Genomic DNA, 16,777 nt, shown 5'->3' on the forward strand with positions numbered 1-16,777 from the left:
GAAATATGTCTCAGCAATAGAGAGCCCGCCTAGAATCCCCCAGTGAGGGGCTAAAGGCGAGGCTGTGGAAAAAAGGAAAATAGAAAAAAAGATCTAAAATCCTGACCTTGTCAGTTGTCTGTCTATGTGATCAGATTGTATAAACATGAGTAATTTGACATATGCAGCATGCTTAGTGAAATACATGCCACAGGAAGAGCCAGGCATTGTCTTGAGTATCATCCACTCCCTGAACTTTTGGAGGGCCTGTGGAACGCTGTGGTCTCTGTAGAGCATAAGGTAGATCATACCCTGGTGTGGGTGGAGGCAGCAGGAGGTTAAGTGTGAAGGGAAGGGCTGGAGGTGTAGCTTTGGTGGACTCTGGCCTAGCACACAAATTCTAGGCTTGATCCCTAGTGCTGGAAAAAAGCAATAAAGCATAAAGTGAGAGCTGATACCGTGAAGAAGCCCTGACGGGACTGTGGGAGACGGGCCTGGGCCTCCCTGCTCCCTGAGCCCTTTCCGTGACTTCCTGTCTTCAGACTGTATCCAGGTGGATCCTCCTGACAGACCCCCCGACATCCCCATTGAGGACTTGGATTTCTTGGATAGCAGCACCAGTTACAAGAACCTCACACTGAAATTCCACAAGTATTGCCCTTTCCTCTTGGGGCTGATTCCTGGAGGGGCTCAAGGGTCCAGCTGAGGGTGGGTGGGTGAAAGTGACAAGGGTCCAGACGTCTGGATCTGAGGCCACTTTCATGGAGTTGGTGGGGGGTGGTGAGGCTACCACACAGTGACCCGATGGGCTAGCTGCAGAGTCAGCACAGGAAAGGAGCGACTGACATCGGGCCCCTGCCCCTCACCCAAGCCTCCCCCAATAGGCTGATCAACGTCACCATCCACTTCCAGCTGAAGACAATTAACCTGCAGAGCCTCATCAACAATGAGATCCCAGACTGTTACACCTTCAGTGTCCAGGTGAGCAAACGGGTGGTCCCCCTGCCCGGGTAAGGGGCATCCGAGGAGCATTCACCCAAGGTGGTATGAGAGTGATGGGCTGGAGACTAGGACCTGGACCATCTGTCGTGGGACCTGGGGGTTGGTGCTTGGGGTTGCTCAGGCTTACTCTGCTTTTACCCCCTCAGATCACGTTTGACAATAAAGCACACAGTGGGCGAATTCCTATCCGCCTGGAGACCCAGGCCCACATCCAGGAGTGTAAACACCCCAGTGTCTCCAGACATGGTAAACTATCCTACCCTCAGACGCCCCCACCACTCCAAGAACAGTCCTGACTCTCCCAGGCATTTCCTGGGCCTCCTATAGTTCTATCCAGGGCCCCTTACCTTCCATGCCTTGCCTGTGAACCCCAGACCAGTGTTGATCAGGCACCTTGACCTGCCTGGGAGTGTCCTGAGCCCAGTCAAGGAGCTCAGGCCTGTAATCCCAACTATTTAGGAGGATGATGTAAGATGATAACAAATTCAAAGTCTGCCTGGGCTACTGGGCTACAGAGTGAGTTCAAAGGCAGCCTGGGCAATTTAAAGACCTTATCTTAAAGCAAAAGAAGATGACTGGGCATGTAGCTCAGTGATACAATGGTTGCCTAGCATGCTCAAGGCCTTAGGTTTAGTCCCCAGCACTAAATAATATATATATATATTTTTCCCCCTATACTCACAGCACCAAGATTAGGAGCTCAAGGTTGTCCTGTCTACACAGTAAATTCCAGGTTACCCTGTGCTATTCAAGACCCTATCTCAAAATAAAACAAAACAAAATGGGCTGGACATGTAGCTCAGTAACAGTAATTCCTAGCAGATATGAGGCCCTATGTTCAATTCTCAATGCTTTGCATTCTTTAAAATTAGTTTTCGTGTAATCCCAGTACTCTGGAGGCTGAATTCAAGACCAGCCTTGACTACATAGTACGTTTGAGATCAGCCTGGGATATGAGATCCTGTCTCTGAGACAAACAACAAAACAAAACAGGGTAGGAATGTATTTTAGTGGTAGAGTGTTTGGCTTAACACTGAAAAAAAAAAAAGTGTGCTCCATACCAGTGTTCATCAGGGATTTTGACACTCTCCATGCTAGGGAACCCTTAAGTGTGATAGCCATAAACCAGCTATATATACACACACACACACACCCTCCCCCCCTCCCCCAGGACTCCTTCCCTGGCCCAACCCTTAGCGCCAGTCTCTTATGGCCCCATGTGAGTTTTGATGGGACCCACCCTCCTTCCTGCAGGAGACAACAGCTTCCGGCTTCTATTTGATGTGGTGGTCATCCTCACCTGCTCCCTGTCTTTCTTGCTGTGTGCCCGCTCACTGCTACGTGGCTTCCTGCTGCAGAACGTGAGCCCCTGGTGTCACGAGCGCTGGTGCCCGCCTTGCCCAGCCCTGGGGCCATGGTGGGAGTGATGGCCTAATGGTTCTAGACAGACCCTCACGTGGGCTCCTCCCACAGGAGTTTGTTGCATTCATGTGGCGGCGGCGGGGTCGGGAAATCAGCTTGTGGGAACGTCTGGAGTTCGTTAATGGCTGGTACATCCTATTGGTTACCAGTGATGTGCTTACCATCTCGGGGACTGTCATGAAGATCGGCATCGAGGCAAAGGTATGAGTCCTGCCAGTGCCCTGCTCTCGGGGCCCTGTCTCTGTCTCCAGGCCTTTGCCTGTTTGGGGGCCACCTTCCCCCCAGGTAGAGTATGACTATGAGTTGATCCCTCTGTAGTGGGTAATCGCTCAGCCAATAACCCCAGGCTGGCCTGGAACTCATGATCCTCCTGCCTCCGCCTCCTTCAGCAAATCCTGCCGGCGTGTGCCACCACCCACTTCATCCCTCACTCTTGCCCACAGAACCTCGCAAGCTATGACGTCTGCAGCATCCTTTTGGGTACTTCCACGCTGCTCGTCTGGGTTGGTGTCATCCGCTACCTGACTTTTTTCCACAAGTACAACGTGAGTCTCCTGCCCCTGAGCCACCCCTGGGTAGAATGTGCCCCAAGCCTCCCAAACAAGCCCAAAAACGCAAAGCAGCCATTGATTCCGCCATTCTGTACCCACCACAAGCCTCCTTCTTCTTCCTGTATTTTTTATTTTTTTAAACTTTTTGAGGCAGGGTTTCTCTGTGTAGCCCTGGCTGTCCTGGAACTTGCTCCGTAGACCAGTCTGGCCTTGAACTCACAGAGACCCACTTGCCTTTGCCTCCTGAGTACTGGGATTAAAGGCGTGTGCCACCACTGCCTGGCTTTTTTTTTTTTTTAAGACAAGGTCTCATGTAACCCAGGCTGGCCTTGCTACATAGCTGAGGATAACCTTGAACTCCTGATTTTCCTGCTTTCCACCTCCCAAGTGCTGGAATGACAGCTGTATGCCATTGTTTGGTTCTATGTAGTGCCAAGGATCAAACTCAAGGCCCCATGCATACTGGGCACTCTACAACTGAGCTCCATTACCAAACCACAAATCTCTTTCTTATACCCACCTACCACAGACACACGAATCCTTGTACCTGGGCAGGACCACAGGAGCCTGTCCCTACTTGCCCATCCAGCTGAGTCCAGCTGTGGTATGTCCCAGGCTCCTCCCAGGTGGGTCCTGCCCTATCTAAACTCTCAGCAGCCCTCCTGGCCACAGTGGTGAGGTCCTCCCTGCCGTCTGAGAGCTAGCTGGGTTGTGAGCATTGCCTTCACTGTGGTCCCCTTGGCCCTCTGCAGATCCTGATTGCCACGCTGAGGGTGGCACTGCCCAGTGTCATGCGTTTCTGTTGCTGTGTGGCTGTCATCTACCTGGGCTATTGCTTCTGTGGCTGGATTGTCCTGGGACCCTACCACGTGAAGGTATGGGCTACTGGGGGGGCTGTGTTTGTGAACTGCCATCAAAGGGCCCCAGGCTCCCACCCCCCGCCCAGCCTCTGGTCTCTTAGTTGTTGACCCGATGACCTGAAAGACCCACCTTGACCTCTGGTACGACACCTACAGACTTGTAGGTTTTGTTTTCTCATTTGTGTAAGTAAATGTGTGAGTGCGTGTGAGTGCGTGTGTACATATACTATGCACATGTATGTGGAAGCCAGAGGTCAGCCTTTACTGTCATTTCTAAAAAGTTACTTAGTATAGATAGCCATGACTATCCTGGAGCTCACCATATAAACCAGGCTAGCCAGGCTCGCCTCAAACTCACAGACATGCATGCCTCCAGAATGCTGGGATTAAAGTATGTGCCATCATATTCAGCCACATCTGTTAACCCCATGACCTTGGCATTGATGATTACCCTCAGGTGGGCCCAGCTGCCCGTCATTCTGCCCACTGATCCCTGGTGAGCCTGGTCACACCTATCCTCTTTGCCTACCTCACTGCCTGCAGTTCCGCTCGCTGTCCATGGTTTCCGAGTGTCTGTTCTCTCTCATCAACGGGGACGACATGTTTGTGACGTTCGCAGCCATGCAGGCCCAGCAGGGCCGCAGTAGCCTGGTGTGGCTCTTCTCCCAGCTCTACCTCTACTCCTTCATCAGCCTCTTCATCTACATGGTGCTGAGTCTCTTCATCGCACTCATCACGGGCGCCTACGACACCATCAAGGTCGGCCACCTTTACCCTCCTCCTGGGAATCTGTTTTTCCCTCTCCCCTCCCCTGAACATTTTCAGCCCTGAGTTCCAAGGGCTGCCTGGCTTCACAGAGTTGTCCTGGGGTCACAGTAGGTGGAGCAGGGAAAACTCAGAGGCTTTGTGAAGTCCAAGGAGAGAGCGGGCTGGAACTGGGTTTGGGGTTAGTTGGAGTTGTTGGGGTCATTCTGAAAGAGAAGCCTAGGACACATCACAACTGCATTCAGCTGGATGGGCGGGAAAGGACAGGTTCCTGTCTCCTGCTGGGGGACAAAAAGATATATTTTATTTACTCTCTCTCTGTCTTTCTCTGTCTCTCTGTCTCTTTCTGTCTCTGTCTCTGTCTCTGTCTCTCTGTCTCTCTCTCTCTCTCTCTCTCTCTCTCTCTCTCTCTCTCTCTCTCTCTCTCTCTCTGTCTCTCTGTCCTCTGTGTGTGTGTGTGTGCGCGCACACACGCCTACGTACACACACATCTTGTTACATGTGTGGAGGTCAGAGAACAACCTGCTGGAACTGGTTCTCTCCTTTCACCACATGGGTCATAGACCTGAACTCAAGTGCCTCTACCTGCTGAGCCATCTCACTGGCCTTCCCCATATGATCTTTTTTAACCATTTACTTATTTGGAGGTAGGAGGGGGTTGTGCATCAGCACAGTGTGTTTGGAGATCGACTTTGTGGAAGTCAGTTCTCTCCTTCCACCATGTGAAGTCATCAGGTTTGGTGGAGGCATTTTCATTTACCCTCTGAGCCATCTCGCAGGCCTGTTAAGATCTTTCCTTGGAGGATGACCTTGAACTTCTGTCCTGCTTCCACCACCTGAGTGCTGGGCCTTTAGCTAGATGCTTACCACCCATCAAGTGTATGTGGTGCTGGGCATGGCACCCAGGGCTTCCCAAATGCTGTGCAGTCACCTCTCCAGCTGAGAAGCTTTTCCTACCCTAATACCCAACCACATCAGGTCCTTCTGCAACCTTTCACGCTTCCTTTATACCTGTCCATGCACTTACTACTCATATTCCTAATACCCAGCCACATCAGGTCCTTCTGCAACCTTCCACGCTCCCTTTATACCTGTCCATGCACTTACTACTCATATTCCTAATACCCAGCCACATCAGGTCCTTCTGCAACCTTCCACGCTCCCTTTATACCTGTCCATGCACTACTCATTTCCGCGCTAGCACTAGGTGAATGGTGACCACTTGACACCCAGTGTGCCCCACACTCCATAGGACAAGTTTGCTGAGTGAATCTCCCTGCCACCCCACAGAGTACTCTTGTCCTTCTCCCATTCAGCCTCCCACAGCCTGCAGGAAAACTACTTTTTCCTAGCACCCCGGAAGACACAGTAGCTAAACACACATACCCAGACAAAGCAAATACACATAAGTATCCAAAAGCCAGTGTGGCTAGGTGGCTGCTTAGAACATTCCCCTTGTCTCCTAAGAATTCTAGATTGGGAGATGGGAGCCCAAGGGAGAGGATGCTTATAGAGAGGAAGATCCAAAGACTTGGTAGCCAGAAAGGGCTTGGAAATAGTGGAAGTCATGGGAGGAAGATTTTCCTGGGACCATGCCTCATTCTGTGTCACTGGTAGGTAGCAGAGGTGTGCACTCTTTCCCCCATGGATGATCTATAGCCATCCCACAGGTATATTACTGTCACCCAGGCCCCAAACAGCCACCTGGAGTCTTGCTGGAGCACTCAGATATCACACGCATACAGCACCCTTGAATGTGCGAGTTCAGGCCTTATATCCACAGCTGTGAGTTATCTTGTTCCAACTCCAGAGATAGATTGCTAAATACCCAGTCTAGGCTCCTGGCCTGCGGCACAGGGCACTAACTAAACCAATAAACCTGAGAGACCCGTGGCCACATCCAGGGATGGGAAAGGTTTCTACAGTGAAGCAAGCCACAAGGTCCAGCAGTAAGACCCCAGGTAGTCACATCAGAGAAACAGTGGAATACCCACGCAGTTGACTGCACCTGAAGAGCTTGGAGGTCAGGACCAACTTTCATGCTGGGTTTTGGGGGATCATCTCTCCCCAGCACCCGGGAGGTACTGGCACAGAGAAGAGTGAGCTCCAGGCCTACATCGAACAATGCCAGGATAGTCCCACGTCTGGCAAGTTCCGTCGAGGAAGTGGCTCAGCTTGCAGCCTGCTCTGCTGCTGTGGGAGGTTGGTGCCCCACATCTGGGTCGTAGATTCTTACAGCCTAGGGTGTGTGGCAGAGAGATCCCTTCTTCCCACTTCCCTTCTCTTCCAGGGACTCCCCGGAGGACCATTCGCTGCTGGTGAACTGATTCCAAGATGATTGCCCCTAGACCGTATCCCCTGTTCTCCTGGCACCCCAGCTTATTTATTTTTAGAACTTGCTTTTAAAGATCTGCTTCTGACAGGCCTTGTGAGGGCTTGGGCTGGTCGAATCGGACACTGGGGAAGGGAGGGCATGTGGGGGGCTGTTAAATAAAAGGGAACATAAACGTGATGATCTAATTTGTGGCGGGAGGGCAGCGTTTTCACCAGCTCCTTTAAGAGGCTGCCACACTAGGCATGGCTGGCGCAGGGCGACCTTCCAAGCATGGCGGGAGGCGGAGCTGGGGCGGGCCCTGCAGTGGAATAATTTAAAGGTGCCGCGTCTGCGGCAGCGGACGGAAAACTAGGGGTGTTGGCCAACGCTGGGTGGACACTGGATGCAACTCCTGGGTGATCCGAGTTTCCATCGACTGAGCAAGGGTGTCCCTTCGAGGACCGTTAGCGAGCTTCAGCTTTGCCCCGGATCGATTTGTCCTCTGATTCCGGGTAGGTCCCGACTTTCCGATGCTCCCACCCCACCCCCATGCCTGAGTTCCTTGCCCCAGTGTTTCCGCTTCGGTAGCCAGGTGCATCCTGGAGTACGGAAGGGGAGTAGTCAGTCTAACAATTTTCCAGGTAACATCTCAGGGTTCTGTGATACCTCTAAATTCCAATTAATAGTCTAAGGTATCAAAAAGATCCCCAGCGTCCCCGAAGAGTCCCGGTAGCGTTCCGTCTTCCCTCAGTATCTTCCGGGAAGCTCAGGTGTCCTCCCAACACCTAGACTTTTCGTTAGCAGTTGTGTGTACCTCCGAATATCTCAGTAACTTTCCAATGCGCCGCCCCTCCTACCCTCCCCCAATTCCGGCGTCCCTGGTTACACCTCCTGCATCATTCCACTAATCCCAGGGATGCTCCGCACCGTAACTCTCCTGTTTCCTGACAGTTAAACCTGCAAGCTTAAACCTGTAACACTTTGGGAGCTCATCCCACCCCGAGGGCCTCAGGGCCCCCTTTCCAAGAGTTCGGGGCAGTGTTGCTCCATGACCCAGCTCCCACATTCCTCGATGGGGCAGGCTTGGGGCAGGAGCCCAGAGTCCAGTTGTTGCCTCGGCTTACGGGTCCTGTTTTTTCCTGGAGCGGAACATAAAGTCTTTACCCGGTGTAGGAGAGCATCCAGTCTGAGGGTTGGTTAGTCAGGACTGGTCAGATCCTACGAAGAGCCAAGGCTAAGGAAGGAACCACTTTCGGAAGAGACCATGGCCTAAGGGCACCTGCCGGGGAGCTGTTGATGTGAGTGCCATTAGGTGCAGATGAGTGTGCTGGGGAGTCTGGTCGGTCTTTATGTATAAGTGAAGGGGGTCAGACAAGGAGCTGGGGGCTGGTCTCACCCCTAGATGCGGGCTGGGAGGTCAATTTGCCCCATCCCTCTGTCCAGCAGCACCCCCTCTAACTGCTCCCACCCCAACCCCGGCGAATGGAGAAGTCACCCAGGCCAAAGGTATCTAGGGGGCGTGGCTTGTGAGAAGAGATGGGGCGGGGGAAAGATCCTGTGTTCGGGGCTGGGTAGGCTTGATTGACGTCTTGCTCTGGTCCCTTCTGCTCCTCGATTTCCAGGACTGCAGGTTATCAGACCTGCTACCTAGTCAACAACCAATGGAGGCCCCACTGCAAACCGGAATGGTAAGGGTCGGGGAATTTGTGCACCGGACTACAACTCCCAGTGGGCTTTGCTGTGCGCCGCGCGATTCTCTCTTCGGGAACGATGTATGTGCAGGCGAAACTACGTTTCCCGGCATGCATCGCAGGACACCAAGACTCAAGGGAGAGTCCGTCGCTCCCCCCGTGGGGGGTGGGAAGGGAACCTGCATTAACCCATTCTGCAGATGGGCACACCGAGTCATGAACTGAATACGACCTCCTCCGGGGCCGAGGTGATTCGAAAGGCCCTGGAGGAGAGCTTGGCGAGACGGATATGCGGTGCCCAGCCTGTGCCGTTCGTCCCTCAGGTGCTGGGCGTGATGATCGGGGCCGGAGTGGCGGTGCTGGTCACCGCTGTGCTGATTCTCTTGGTGGTGCGGAGGCTGCGGGTGCAGAGTGAGGATTGAAGGGCCCCTCTGGGGGAAGGCAGTAGGGATGGAGAGGGAGCTGCAATACCCGGAGAGCCCAGGCGGCAGGGGTGGGGATTTGCTGGAGCCTGCCCGGAGCTCAGAGCCCCCTCCCTTCTCTCCCACCTATCCCCAGAAACTCCAGCCCCGGAGGGCCCCCGGTATCGGTTCCGGAAGCGGGACAAAGTGCTTTTCTATGGCCGGAAGATTATGCGGAAGGTGAGTTCCAGGACCTCCTGCTGGCCTGGCTGGCCACAGAAGCCCGGCCCTTTTCCTATTTACACTTACCAGTGGACACCTCTGCCTTTATTAAGGTCCCCTTGGACCTGCCCTTCCTCTTTCTCCAACTGACCTCACATTCTTAATTCTCCCAGGTATCACAGTCCACTTCTTCCCTGGTGGACACATCGGTCTCCACCACTTCCCGGCCCCGCATGAAGAAGAAGCTGAAGATGCTTAACATTGCCAAGAAGTAAGGCTGGCACTGGGTATCGTACCGAGTGCTGGGCAGGGGTCAACTCACACCTGTACCTCGGAGTTATTTAAACACATGGACTGGCAGCCGGGCGGTGGTGGCGCACGGCTTTAATCCCAGCACTCGGGAGGCAGAGACAGGCAGATCTCTGTGAGTTCGAGGCCGGCCTGGTCTACAGAGCGAGATCCAGGACAGGCTCCAAAACTACACAGAGAAACCCTGTCTCGAAAAAACAAAACAAAACAAAAAATATGGACTGTCTTGGAAATCTTTCCACATCAGAGGGACATCTCAGAGCTCTCACTTGGCTTGGTGTGGGCAAGCCTGTGGCTTGAGGTTTGTTTCAATAACGTTCGCCTGCCCCTGAAGCCTATCTGCCGTATATTTAGGTATCTACACCTGGTGACTTGCCATATTGGAGAGTTTATTCAAAGTGACTTATTGCAGTTATCTCAGATGTTTTCATGGCTAGCTAGAGGGGCTGTTTGACGATTCTCCAGGGGCATCACTCTATCCATACAGGAGAGCATCTCTCTTGAGTGTCTGTGTTGTTCCCCTGGGAGCTATCTTAAGGGGTGTATGTGTGTGTGTGTGTGTTGTTGTTGTTGTTGTTGTTGTTGTTGTTGTTGTTTGCTTGGGTTTGTTTTGTTTTTTGAGAAAAGGTCTCATTTAGTCCAAGCTGGCCTGGAACTTTCTATATAGTCAAGACTAGCATTGACTCATGGTTCTCCTTTGTGATGGGATTATAGGTGTGTGTCACCATGCCTGGCTTAATATGGTCCAGAGAATTAAGCTCAAGGAATTTTGTGTAGCCTACCAACTGAGCCACATCCCCATTCATTCATTCATTCATTCATTCATTCATTCATTTTTGCAGCAAGCATTCTGCCGCTGAGCTATATCCCTAGCCCCTACTTGACTTAAAGTTTATTTATTTACTATTCGTGTGTTTAATGTGGAGGTGCACATGTCATAGCATGTGTATGGCGATTGGTTTTCTCCTTCCACCATGGGAATCCCAGGATTGAGCTCAGGTTGTCAAGCTTGGCAGAAAGTGCCTTTACCCATGAGCCATCTTGCTAGCACTACTTATCTGTTTTATTGAGCTTATTTAATTTACTTTGTACACAATATCAGACTCAGAAACGTGGCCATGCTAGGCAAGCATTTCTACCAGTGAGCCACACTCAAGCCCTGTACTCTTTTTTTGAGACAAGGTGTTGCTAGGTTATCCAGGCTAGCCTTGAATTTTCTCTGTAGCCCAGGCGGGTCTTGAACGTGTGATCCTTCTGTCTCAGCCTCCTGAGTACCTGGAATGACAGGCCTGTGCCCATCATGTTTGCCTTCTTCCTGTGTGGGCCGGTGGGATGGCACAGTGGGTAAGGCACTTGCTGCTGAGTCTGAAGACATGAGCTCCACCCCTGGAACCCACGTGGGGGAAGGAGAAAACTGACTCCTGCCAGCTGTCTGTCCTCTAACCTACACAGACACAAGTGGATAAACAAACAAATACAAGTTAACATTTTTAAGAAAATAATTCCTTTGCATTAGAAATAGGACGGAGCTGGATGGTGGCGCACACCTGTAATTGAGCACTTGGGAGGCAGAGGCAGGCAGAGCTCTATGAGTTTGAGGTCAGCCTGGTTTACAGAGCGAGTTCCAGGACAGATAAGGCTGTTACACAGAGAAACCCTGTCTTGAAAAAGCAAAGCAAGGAAGGAAGGAAAGAAGGAAGGAAGGAAAAAACAAACATAGGAAGGTTGTCTTGGATGTTTGTCGGTGTCTTTGAGAAGGCTCTTTCAGGGATCTCTGTAAATGAGGAGATGGTTCTGGGATCTTCTTGCACCAGGAGGTCCACCTGAAGGTCTTTCTCAAGGGTGTATTTAACACCAGGGGCCATCCTTGAACTCAGTGATAAACCATGGAATTACAGAGCTTTCTATGATTGGGTAGAAGGGCTGTTTGTTTCTGGTTTGTTATGATCAGGCTGGGGAGGCGGCTCGTGTTGGTAGAGGACTTGCCTTGCAAGCTTCAGTATCCGTGTCTGATCCTCAGAACCCACATTAAACGGGGGGGCTGGGCATGGTAGCTCAGTTGTCATCTCCACACTGGGGAAGTGGACACAAGCGAATCCCTAGGTCTCGCTGACTGGCCAGCACAGCCTACTTGGTGAGCTCCACACCACTGAGAGACCCTGTCTCAAACAGGTGGATAGCATCTGAGGAGCAACAGCTGAGGTTGTCTTCACACACACACACACACACACACACACACACACACACACACACACACACAAGCCAAAGTGTATCTCTAGTGTTTCTGCACCATGAATTGTCTGTGGTAACCATATAATGGTAAGACACTACCCTGATGTCTTTGTGAGTTCAGGACGATTATCTCAGAACTGTGAGCCCGGGAAAGGCTTCAGATCTCCTTCATAGAAGAATTCTATCCGAGCCTGGTATGCTGTGGCGCACACCTGCTGTCTCTATACTCAGGAGGCAGAGGCAGGAAGATTGGGAGTTCAAGGTCAGCATTGACTATTAGCCAAGTTTGGAGCCAGCTTGAGCTAGATGAGACACTGTCTAAAACTACCAACAAGACAAAGAGGTCTATCTGGGTTTCTCCATATCACAGAATTTAGCTCAAATGAGAGGGTCTATCCCAAGACTCTCATGCTGGTCAAGGGGCTTGTCCTACAGCCACTGTGATTCACAGGAGTTCCCCCAAGTTCTTAGCAGAACTGCTGTAACTGTATTCTCAACACTGGAGGAGGGCTAGCTCAGGCTCTCAACACTGGAGGAGGGCTAGCTCAGGCTCTCATCTGTTGCCATCAGAAAAGCTACAGAGGTTCATTCATTAAGACCTAAGAGGAGGCTCTCTCATGGGTCTTTTATTTTTCTCATTCTTTTTCCTTTCCTTCTCTTCTCTTTCCCTTTTCTGCCTTTCTTTCTTTCTTCCTTCCTTCCTTTCTTTTTCTTTCTTTCTTTCTTTCGTGTGTGTGTTTCGAGACAGTGTTTCTCTGTGTAGTTTTGGTCCTGTCCTGGATCTCGCTCTGTAGCCCAGGCTGGCCTGGAACTCACAGAGATCCGCCTGCCTCTGCCTCCCGAGTGCTGGGATTAAAGGCGTGGGCCACCACTGCCCGGCTCTGCCTTTTCTTTCTTTTTTTTTTTTTTTAAAGATTTATTTATTTATTTATTATGTACACAGAAGAGGGCACCAGATTTCATTACAGATGGTTGTGAGCCACCATGTGGGTGCTGGGAATTGAACTCAGGACCTCTGGAAGAGCAGTACCGACTGCTCTTAACCTCTGAGCCATCTCTCCAGCCCCTGCCTTTTCTTTTTAACTAATTAATTTAGTGTATAGGTGTGTGTGGTGTGTGCACCGTGTGTGTGGGTGCACAGAGGAGAACATCAGGTGCGCTGCTCAGTTGCTCTCTGCCTTATTCCCTCGAGACTGGGCTCTCGCTGTACTTACAGCTCATGCCTTTGGCTAGACTGGCTGGCCAGGGAGCCCTAGAGGCCTGCCTGTCACCACTGCCACCTACACTGAGCTTTCAGACACGTGGGTGCCGGGGATTAAACTCAAGTCCTCAAGTTTGTACAGCAAGTATTCTCCACTGAGCCATCTCCCTGACTGCCATCAGGAGTCTCATTGAGACTGCAGAGTCCAGGGGAGGGTTCATGAGGCTCCACCCCTCCTGGAGGAGGTATGGGCTGTCAGTGATTGCTTTGAGCCATGGTCCTCAATGGTGTAGCCACTGGGAAGTTGCCTTTGTTCAAGTAAATAACCCCTAACCCATGCTCATGCAGGCACCCCTAATTAAATTCAGTGGGCCACAAAAACAAACAAGACACCCCACAAAAGTAGGAAGGGGACTTCCCAAAAAGAAGGGGTTGGCAGAAAGGAGAGGGTTAGAGAGGCTAATGGAGGGTATGATTAAAGTACATTAGATATATGGGTGAGAATGAATAAAATAACCCCTGAGAAACTAAAAGGTCCATTCCAGAGCCCTATGACTTGGAGAAGAAAGTTCCTGAAGTTTACACCATATATATACTCTGTAAAAGGGCATATAGTAAACATTTTAGGCTTTGTGGGGCATATACAGTCTCCGTGCTGGCTACTCAACTCTGCCTTTGAAGTAAGAGGTAATAAGTAACACATGCATGAATTAACATGGCAGTGTGCTAATAAAACTTTAATCATAAAAGTAAGTAGAGGGCCTGATCTGGCAGTGGGCTGGAATTTGCTCTGTATAAACCAGAGGGAAGGGGTAAATGGGTTCCTGAGCCTTCTGTCAGCCCTCTAACCCAGCAGTTCTCAAACTGTGGGCCGCGACCCCTTTGGGGGTCAAACTGTCCTTTCACGGGGGTCGCCTAAGACCATCAGAAAGCACAAGTATTTACAATTCCTAACAGTAGCAAAATTACAGTTATGAAGTAGCAGTGAAAATAATGTTACAGTTCGAGGTCACCACATGGGGAACTGTCTTGAAGGTTGAGAACCACTGATAACCCCTCTTCCCATCAGGATCTTGCGGATCCAGAAGGAGACTCCAACCCTCCAGCGGAAGGAGCCTCCACCTTCGGTGCTGGAGGCTGACCTCACAGAGGGCGACCTGGCCAATTCCCACCTGCCCTCTGAGGTGCTCTACATGCTCAAGAATGTCCGGTAAGTGTCAGGGTCTGGATGTCCTGAGGTTCCTGCAGGGCCCGGGGCTGCCGGGACCTCCCCCACCCTCTCTCTCTCTGCCCGTCCTGCAGGGTGCTGGGTCACTTTGAGAAGCCACTCTTCCTGGAGCTCTGCCGGCACATGGTTTTCCAGCGTCTTGGGCAGGGGGACTACGTCTTCCGGCCTGGTCAGCCAGATGCCAGCATCTACGTGGTTCAAGATGGGCTACTGGAGCTGTGTCTGCCAGGACCTGTGAGTGGACCCCACAGGGCCACTGTGGGAGGGTGGGCACTGGGCGCTTCTCCTGGAGTTGGACACTGCCTTTGAAAGTGTGTGGTCAGAAGTGAGGTTAATGATGGCTTAGTGTGGAGCTCAATGGAGGGACAGCAGGTGTGGCTCAGTAGTAGAGACTCTACCTGGAATCCCCCGGTGAAGTGCTCGCTGGTGAGTACTTGCCTGGTATGTGCAGGGCCCTGGGTTCTAGTTCTAGTGCTATAAAAGTATCAGAGGACTGAGTGATCATTTGGGGAGGTCCACACAGAGGGACAAGGAATGATGTGCAGGAAACAGCACCTGGCTAGGAGGTTGGTGAGTTCGGTTATTACTGTGGTGAATCAGAAGTGAGGTCCAGTGCCAGCCACTGGGAGGCGGCTAGCACTGGTCAATGGCCTCTGTGTCTCAGGACGGGAAGGAATGTGTGGTGAAGGAAGTCGTCCCTGGAGACAGCGTCAACAGCCTTCTGAGCATCCTTGACGTCATCACTGTGAGTGGCAGTTCCATGCCGGGGAGAGGGGTGGGAGTCCCCATTTCATGAGCTCTGATGCTGCCCATGGTCACTTGAACCAGGAGGGCTGCAAGGAGCAGGGAGTGGGCTCCCCGAGCTTGATCTTACCTCCTCTTCCCACACACCTCCCAGGGTCACCAGCACCCCCAGCGGACTGTGTCAGCTAGGGCTGCCCGGGACTCCACGGTGCTGAGACTCCCGGTGGAAGCCTTCTCGGCGGTCTTCACCAAGTACCCTGAGAGCTTAGTACGAGTGGTACAGGTCAGCTGGCCCTTCACCTCCTCCGTGGGCGGCAGAACACCCCACCCTGTACCCACCCCACCTATCCCAGGCATCAGTGCTGTGGTGGATCGGCGGGACTTGTTGCTTATCACTCCTGAGCAGCAGACCTCCGCGGAGGCTGCTGATGCTGACTGCTCACTTGTCCGACCGCTCCCCTCTCCTGGTCCTGCCCCAACCCCTGCAGATCATCATGGTGAGGCTGCAGAGAGTCACCTTCCTGGCGCTTCACAATTACCTGGGTCTGACCAATGAGCTCTTCAGCCATGTGAGTTGGACATAAGCACGAGAGGATGTGGAGACACAGCGGGGGATACTTAGTCATGCTGTAAATTACTCTCCACTCCCCTGCCTCAGGAGATCCAGCCCCTACGCCTGTTCCCCAGCCCTGGCCTCCCAACCCGCACCAGCCCCGTCCGTGGCTCTAAACGGGTAGTCAGCACCTCGGGTACCGAGGAAGCCCCAAAGGAGACCTCTGGCCGGCCCCTTGACCCCACCGGAGCCCCACTGCCTGGACCTGCAGGTACCTGAGTGACCCCTTCCTGCTCTCCCCAGCCGTGGACTTGAGCCCATTCAGTCCCTCGATTTTGTGTGTGTTTTTTACATGTATTTATTTATGGAGGCGGGTGTACACGCCATAAGCAAGCAGTGGCAGTCAGAGGACAACTTGCAGGAGTTAGCTCTCACTTTCTACCAGGGCTAGAACTCGGGGTACCAAGATTGATGCCCTTACTCACTGAGCCTGGTTTTGCAGATTTAAATTGACCATGCCCCAGGTGCCTTCTGTTTCTCACTATCTAGTCCTAGCTGAGGTCTGTGGATCTGACTGAGTGCAGGCTCATGAGCGTTTGTCTCCCCAGGGGATCCTGTGAAGCCCACATCTCTAGAAGGCCCCTCGGCCCCTCTGCTGAGCCGCTGCATCTCCATGCCAGTAGACATCTCAGGTCTGGAGCCCTGGCGGGAGTAAGGGGTGGATGGTATGGAAAGGACTGTCAAGGGTCTAGATTTGAATCCAGGACATGCCGCTTTTCAGTCCTGATTTGTTTTCTTATCTACAAAATGGGCATATAGCTCCTGTTTCCTTGGTTCTTACTTTTGGTGGGTGTGCTCTGAGATCATTCTCCTCCCCACTGTGTTAAGAAAGATGCAGAAGTAAAATGTGGTCATCAATTGGTCATGTCTGTCATGATTGCAGCATTAGCCTGGAATTAAGATTGGTTATAGCTGTGGACACTAACTTATTTGTTTACTTACTTACTTGGAGCTGGGGGTGGAACCCAGGACCTTACACATTCTAGGCAAATACTTCATCATTGAGCTCCACCCCAGCTCCATCCTAACTGGCTTTATTGTCTCTCCTCCATGCATAGGCTTGCAGGGTGGGCCTCGTTCCGACTTTGACATGGCCTACGAGCGTGGCCGGATATCTGTTTCCCTTCAAGAAGAGGCATCTGGGGGACCTCAGACATCAACTGCTAGGGTGAGGTCCTCTCTTCTCTCCCATCTCACTACAGCCCCCCTTTCAGAACTCTGGCCTTGGCCAGTTGGTGAATCA

At 52.0% G+C, this 16,777-nt stretch overlaps 2 protein-coding genes across 14 annotated transcripts in view; both read left to right on the forward strand.

Annotated features, from left to right (window-relative positions):
• Positions 1 to 7,091, forward strand: part of Mcoln1 (mucolipin TRP cation channel 1) — an 8,881-nt gene extending 1,790 nt beyond the window's left edge. Inside the window, exons 3-12 of the mRNA XM_052754732.1 lie at positions 445 to 630; positions 864 to 960; positions 1,128 to 1,227; positions 2,236 to 2,342; positions 2,455 to 2,604; positions 2,847 to 2,948; positions 3,707 to 3,829; positions 4,358 to 4,573; positions 6,651 to 6,781; positions 6,870 to 7,091. Of these exons, the coding sequence (XP_052610692.1) occupies positions 445 to 630; positions 864 to 960; positions 1,128 to 1,227; positions 2,236 to 2,342; positions 2,455 to 2,604; positions 2,847 to 2,948; positions 3,707 to 3,829; positions 4,358 to 4,573; positions 6,651 to 6,781; positions 6,870 to 6,906 (1,249 nt within the window). The 3' untranslated portion in view covers positions 6,907 to 7,091. The remainder of the gene's footprint in view (positions 1 to 444; positions 631 to 863; positions 961 to 1,127; positions 1,228 to 2,235; positions 2,343 to 2,454; positions 2,605 to 2,846; positions 2,949 to 3,706; positions 3,830 to 4,357; positions 4,574 to 6,650; positions 6,782 to 6,869) is intronic.
• Positions 7,092 to 7,202: 111 nt separating this feature from the next.
• Positions 7,203 to 16,777, forward strand: part of Pnpla6 (patatin like phospholipase domain containing 6) — a 30,209-nt gene continuing 20,634 nt past the window's right edge. For 2 of the 13 annotated variants that reach the window (XM_052754652.1, XM_052754642.1), the window contains exons 1-14: positions 7,203 to 8,191; positions 8,340 to 8,399; positions 8,516 to 8,581; positions 8,908 to 8,995; positions 9,143 to 9,225; positions 9,381 to 9,478; positions 14,019 to 14,159; positions 14,252 to 14,411; positions 14,842 to 14,922; positions 15,076 to 15,204; positions 15,410 to 15,490; positions 15,580 to 15,745; positions 16,083 to 16,166; positions 16,593 to 16,702. In XM_052754652.1, the coding sequence (XP_052610612.1) occupies positions 8,376 to 8,399; positions 8,516 to 8,581; positions 8,908 to 8,995; positions 9,143 to 9,225; positions 9,381 to 9,478; positions 14,019 to 14,159; positions 14,252 to 14,411; positions 14,842 to 14,922; positions 15,076 to 15,204; positions 15,410 to 15,490; positions 15,580 to 15,745; positions 16,083 to 16,166; positions 16,593 to 16,702 (1,311 nt within the window). In that variant the 5' untranslated portion in view covers positions 7,203 to 8,191; positions 8,340 to 8,375. Of the gene's footprint in view, positions 8,192 to 8,336; positions 8,400 to 8,515; positions 8,582 to 8,626; positions 8,996 to 9,142; positions 9,226 to 9,380; positions 9,479 to 14,018; positions 14,160 to 14,251; positions 14,412 to 14,841; positions 14,923 to 15,075; positions 15,205 to 15,409; positions 15,491 to 15,579; positions 15,746 to 16,082; positions 16,167 to 16,592; positions 16,703 to 16,777 lie in introns of those variants that run through there. The other 11 variants (XM_052754646.1, XM_052754644.1, XM_052754645.1 and 8 more) reach the window with 11 other exon arrangements.

Source organism: Peromyscus californicus, unplaced genomic scaffold (genome assembly GCF_007827085.1).
Source record: "Peromyscus californicus insignis strain IS unplaced genomic scaffold, ASM782708v3 Scaffold_2__1_contigs__length_46816999, whole genome shotgun sequence".
NCBI classification, from domain to species: Eukaryota; Metazoa; Chordata; class Mammalia; order Rodentia; family Cricetidae; genus Peromyscus; species Peromyscus californicus.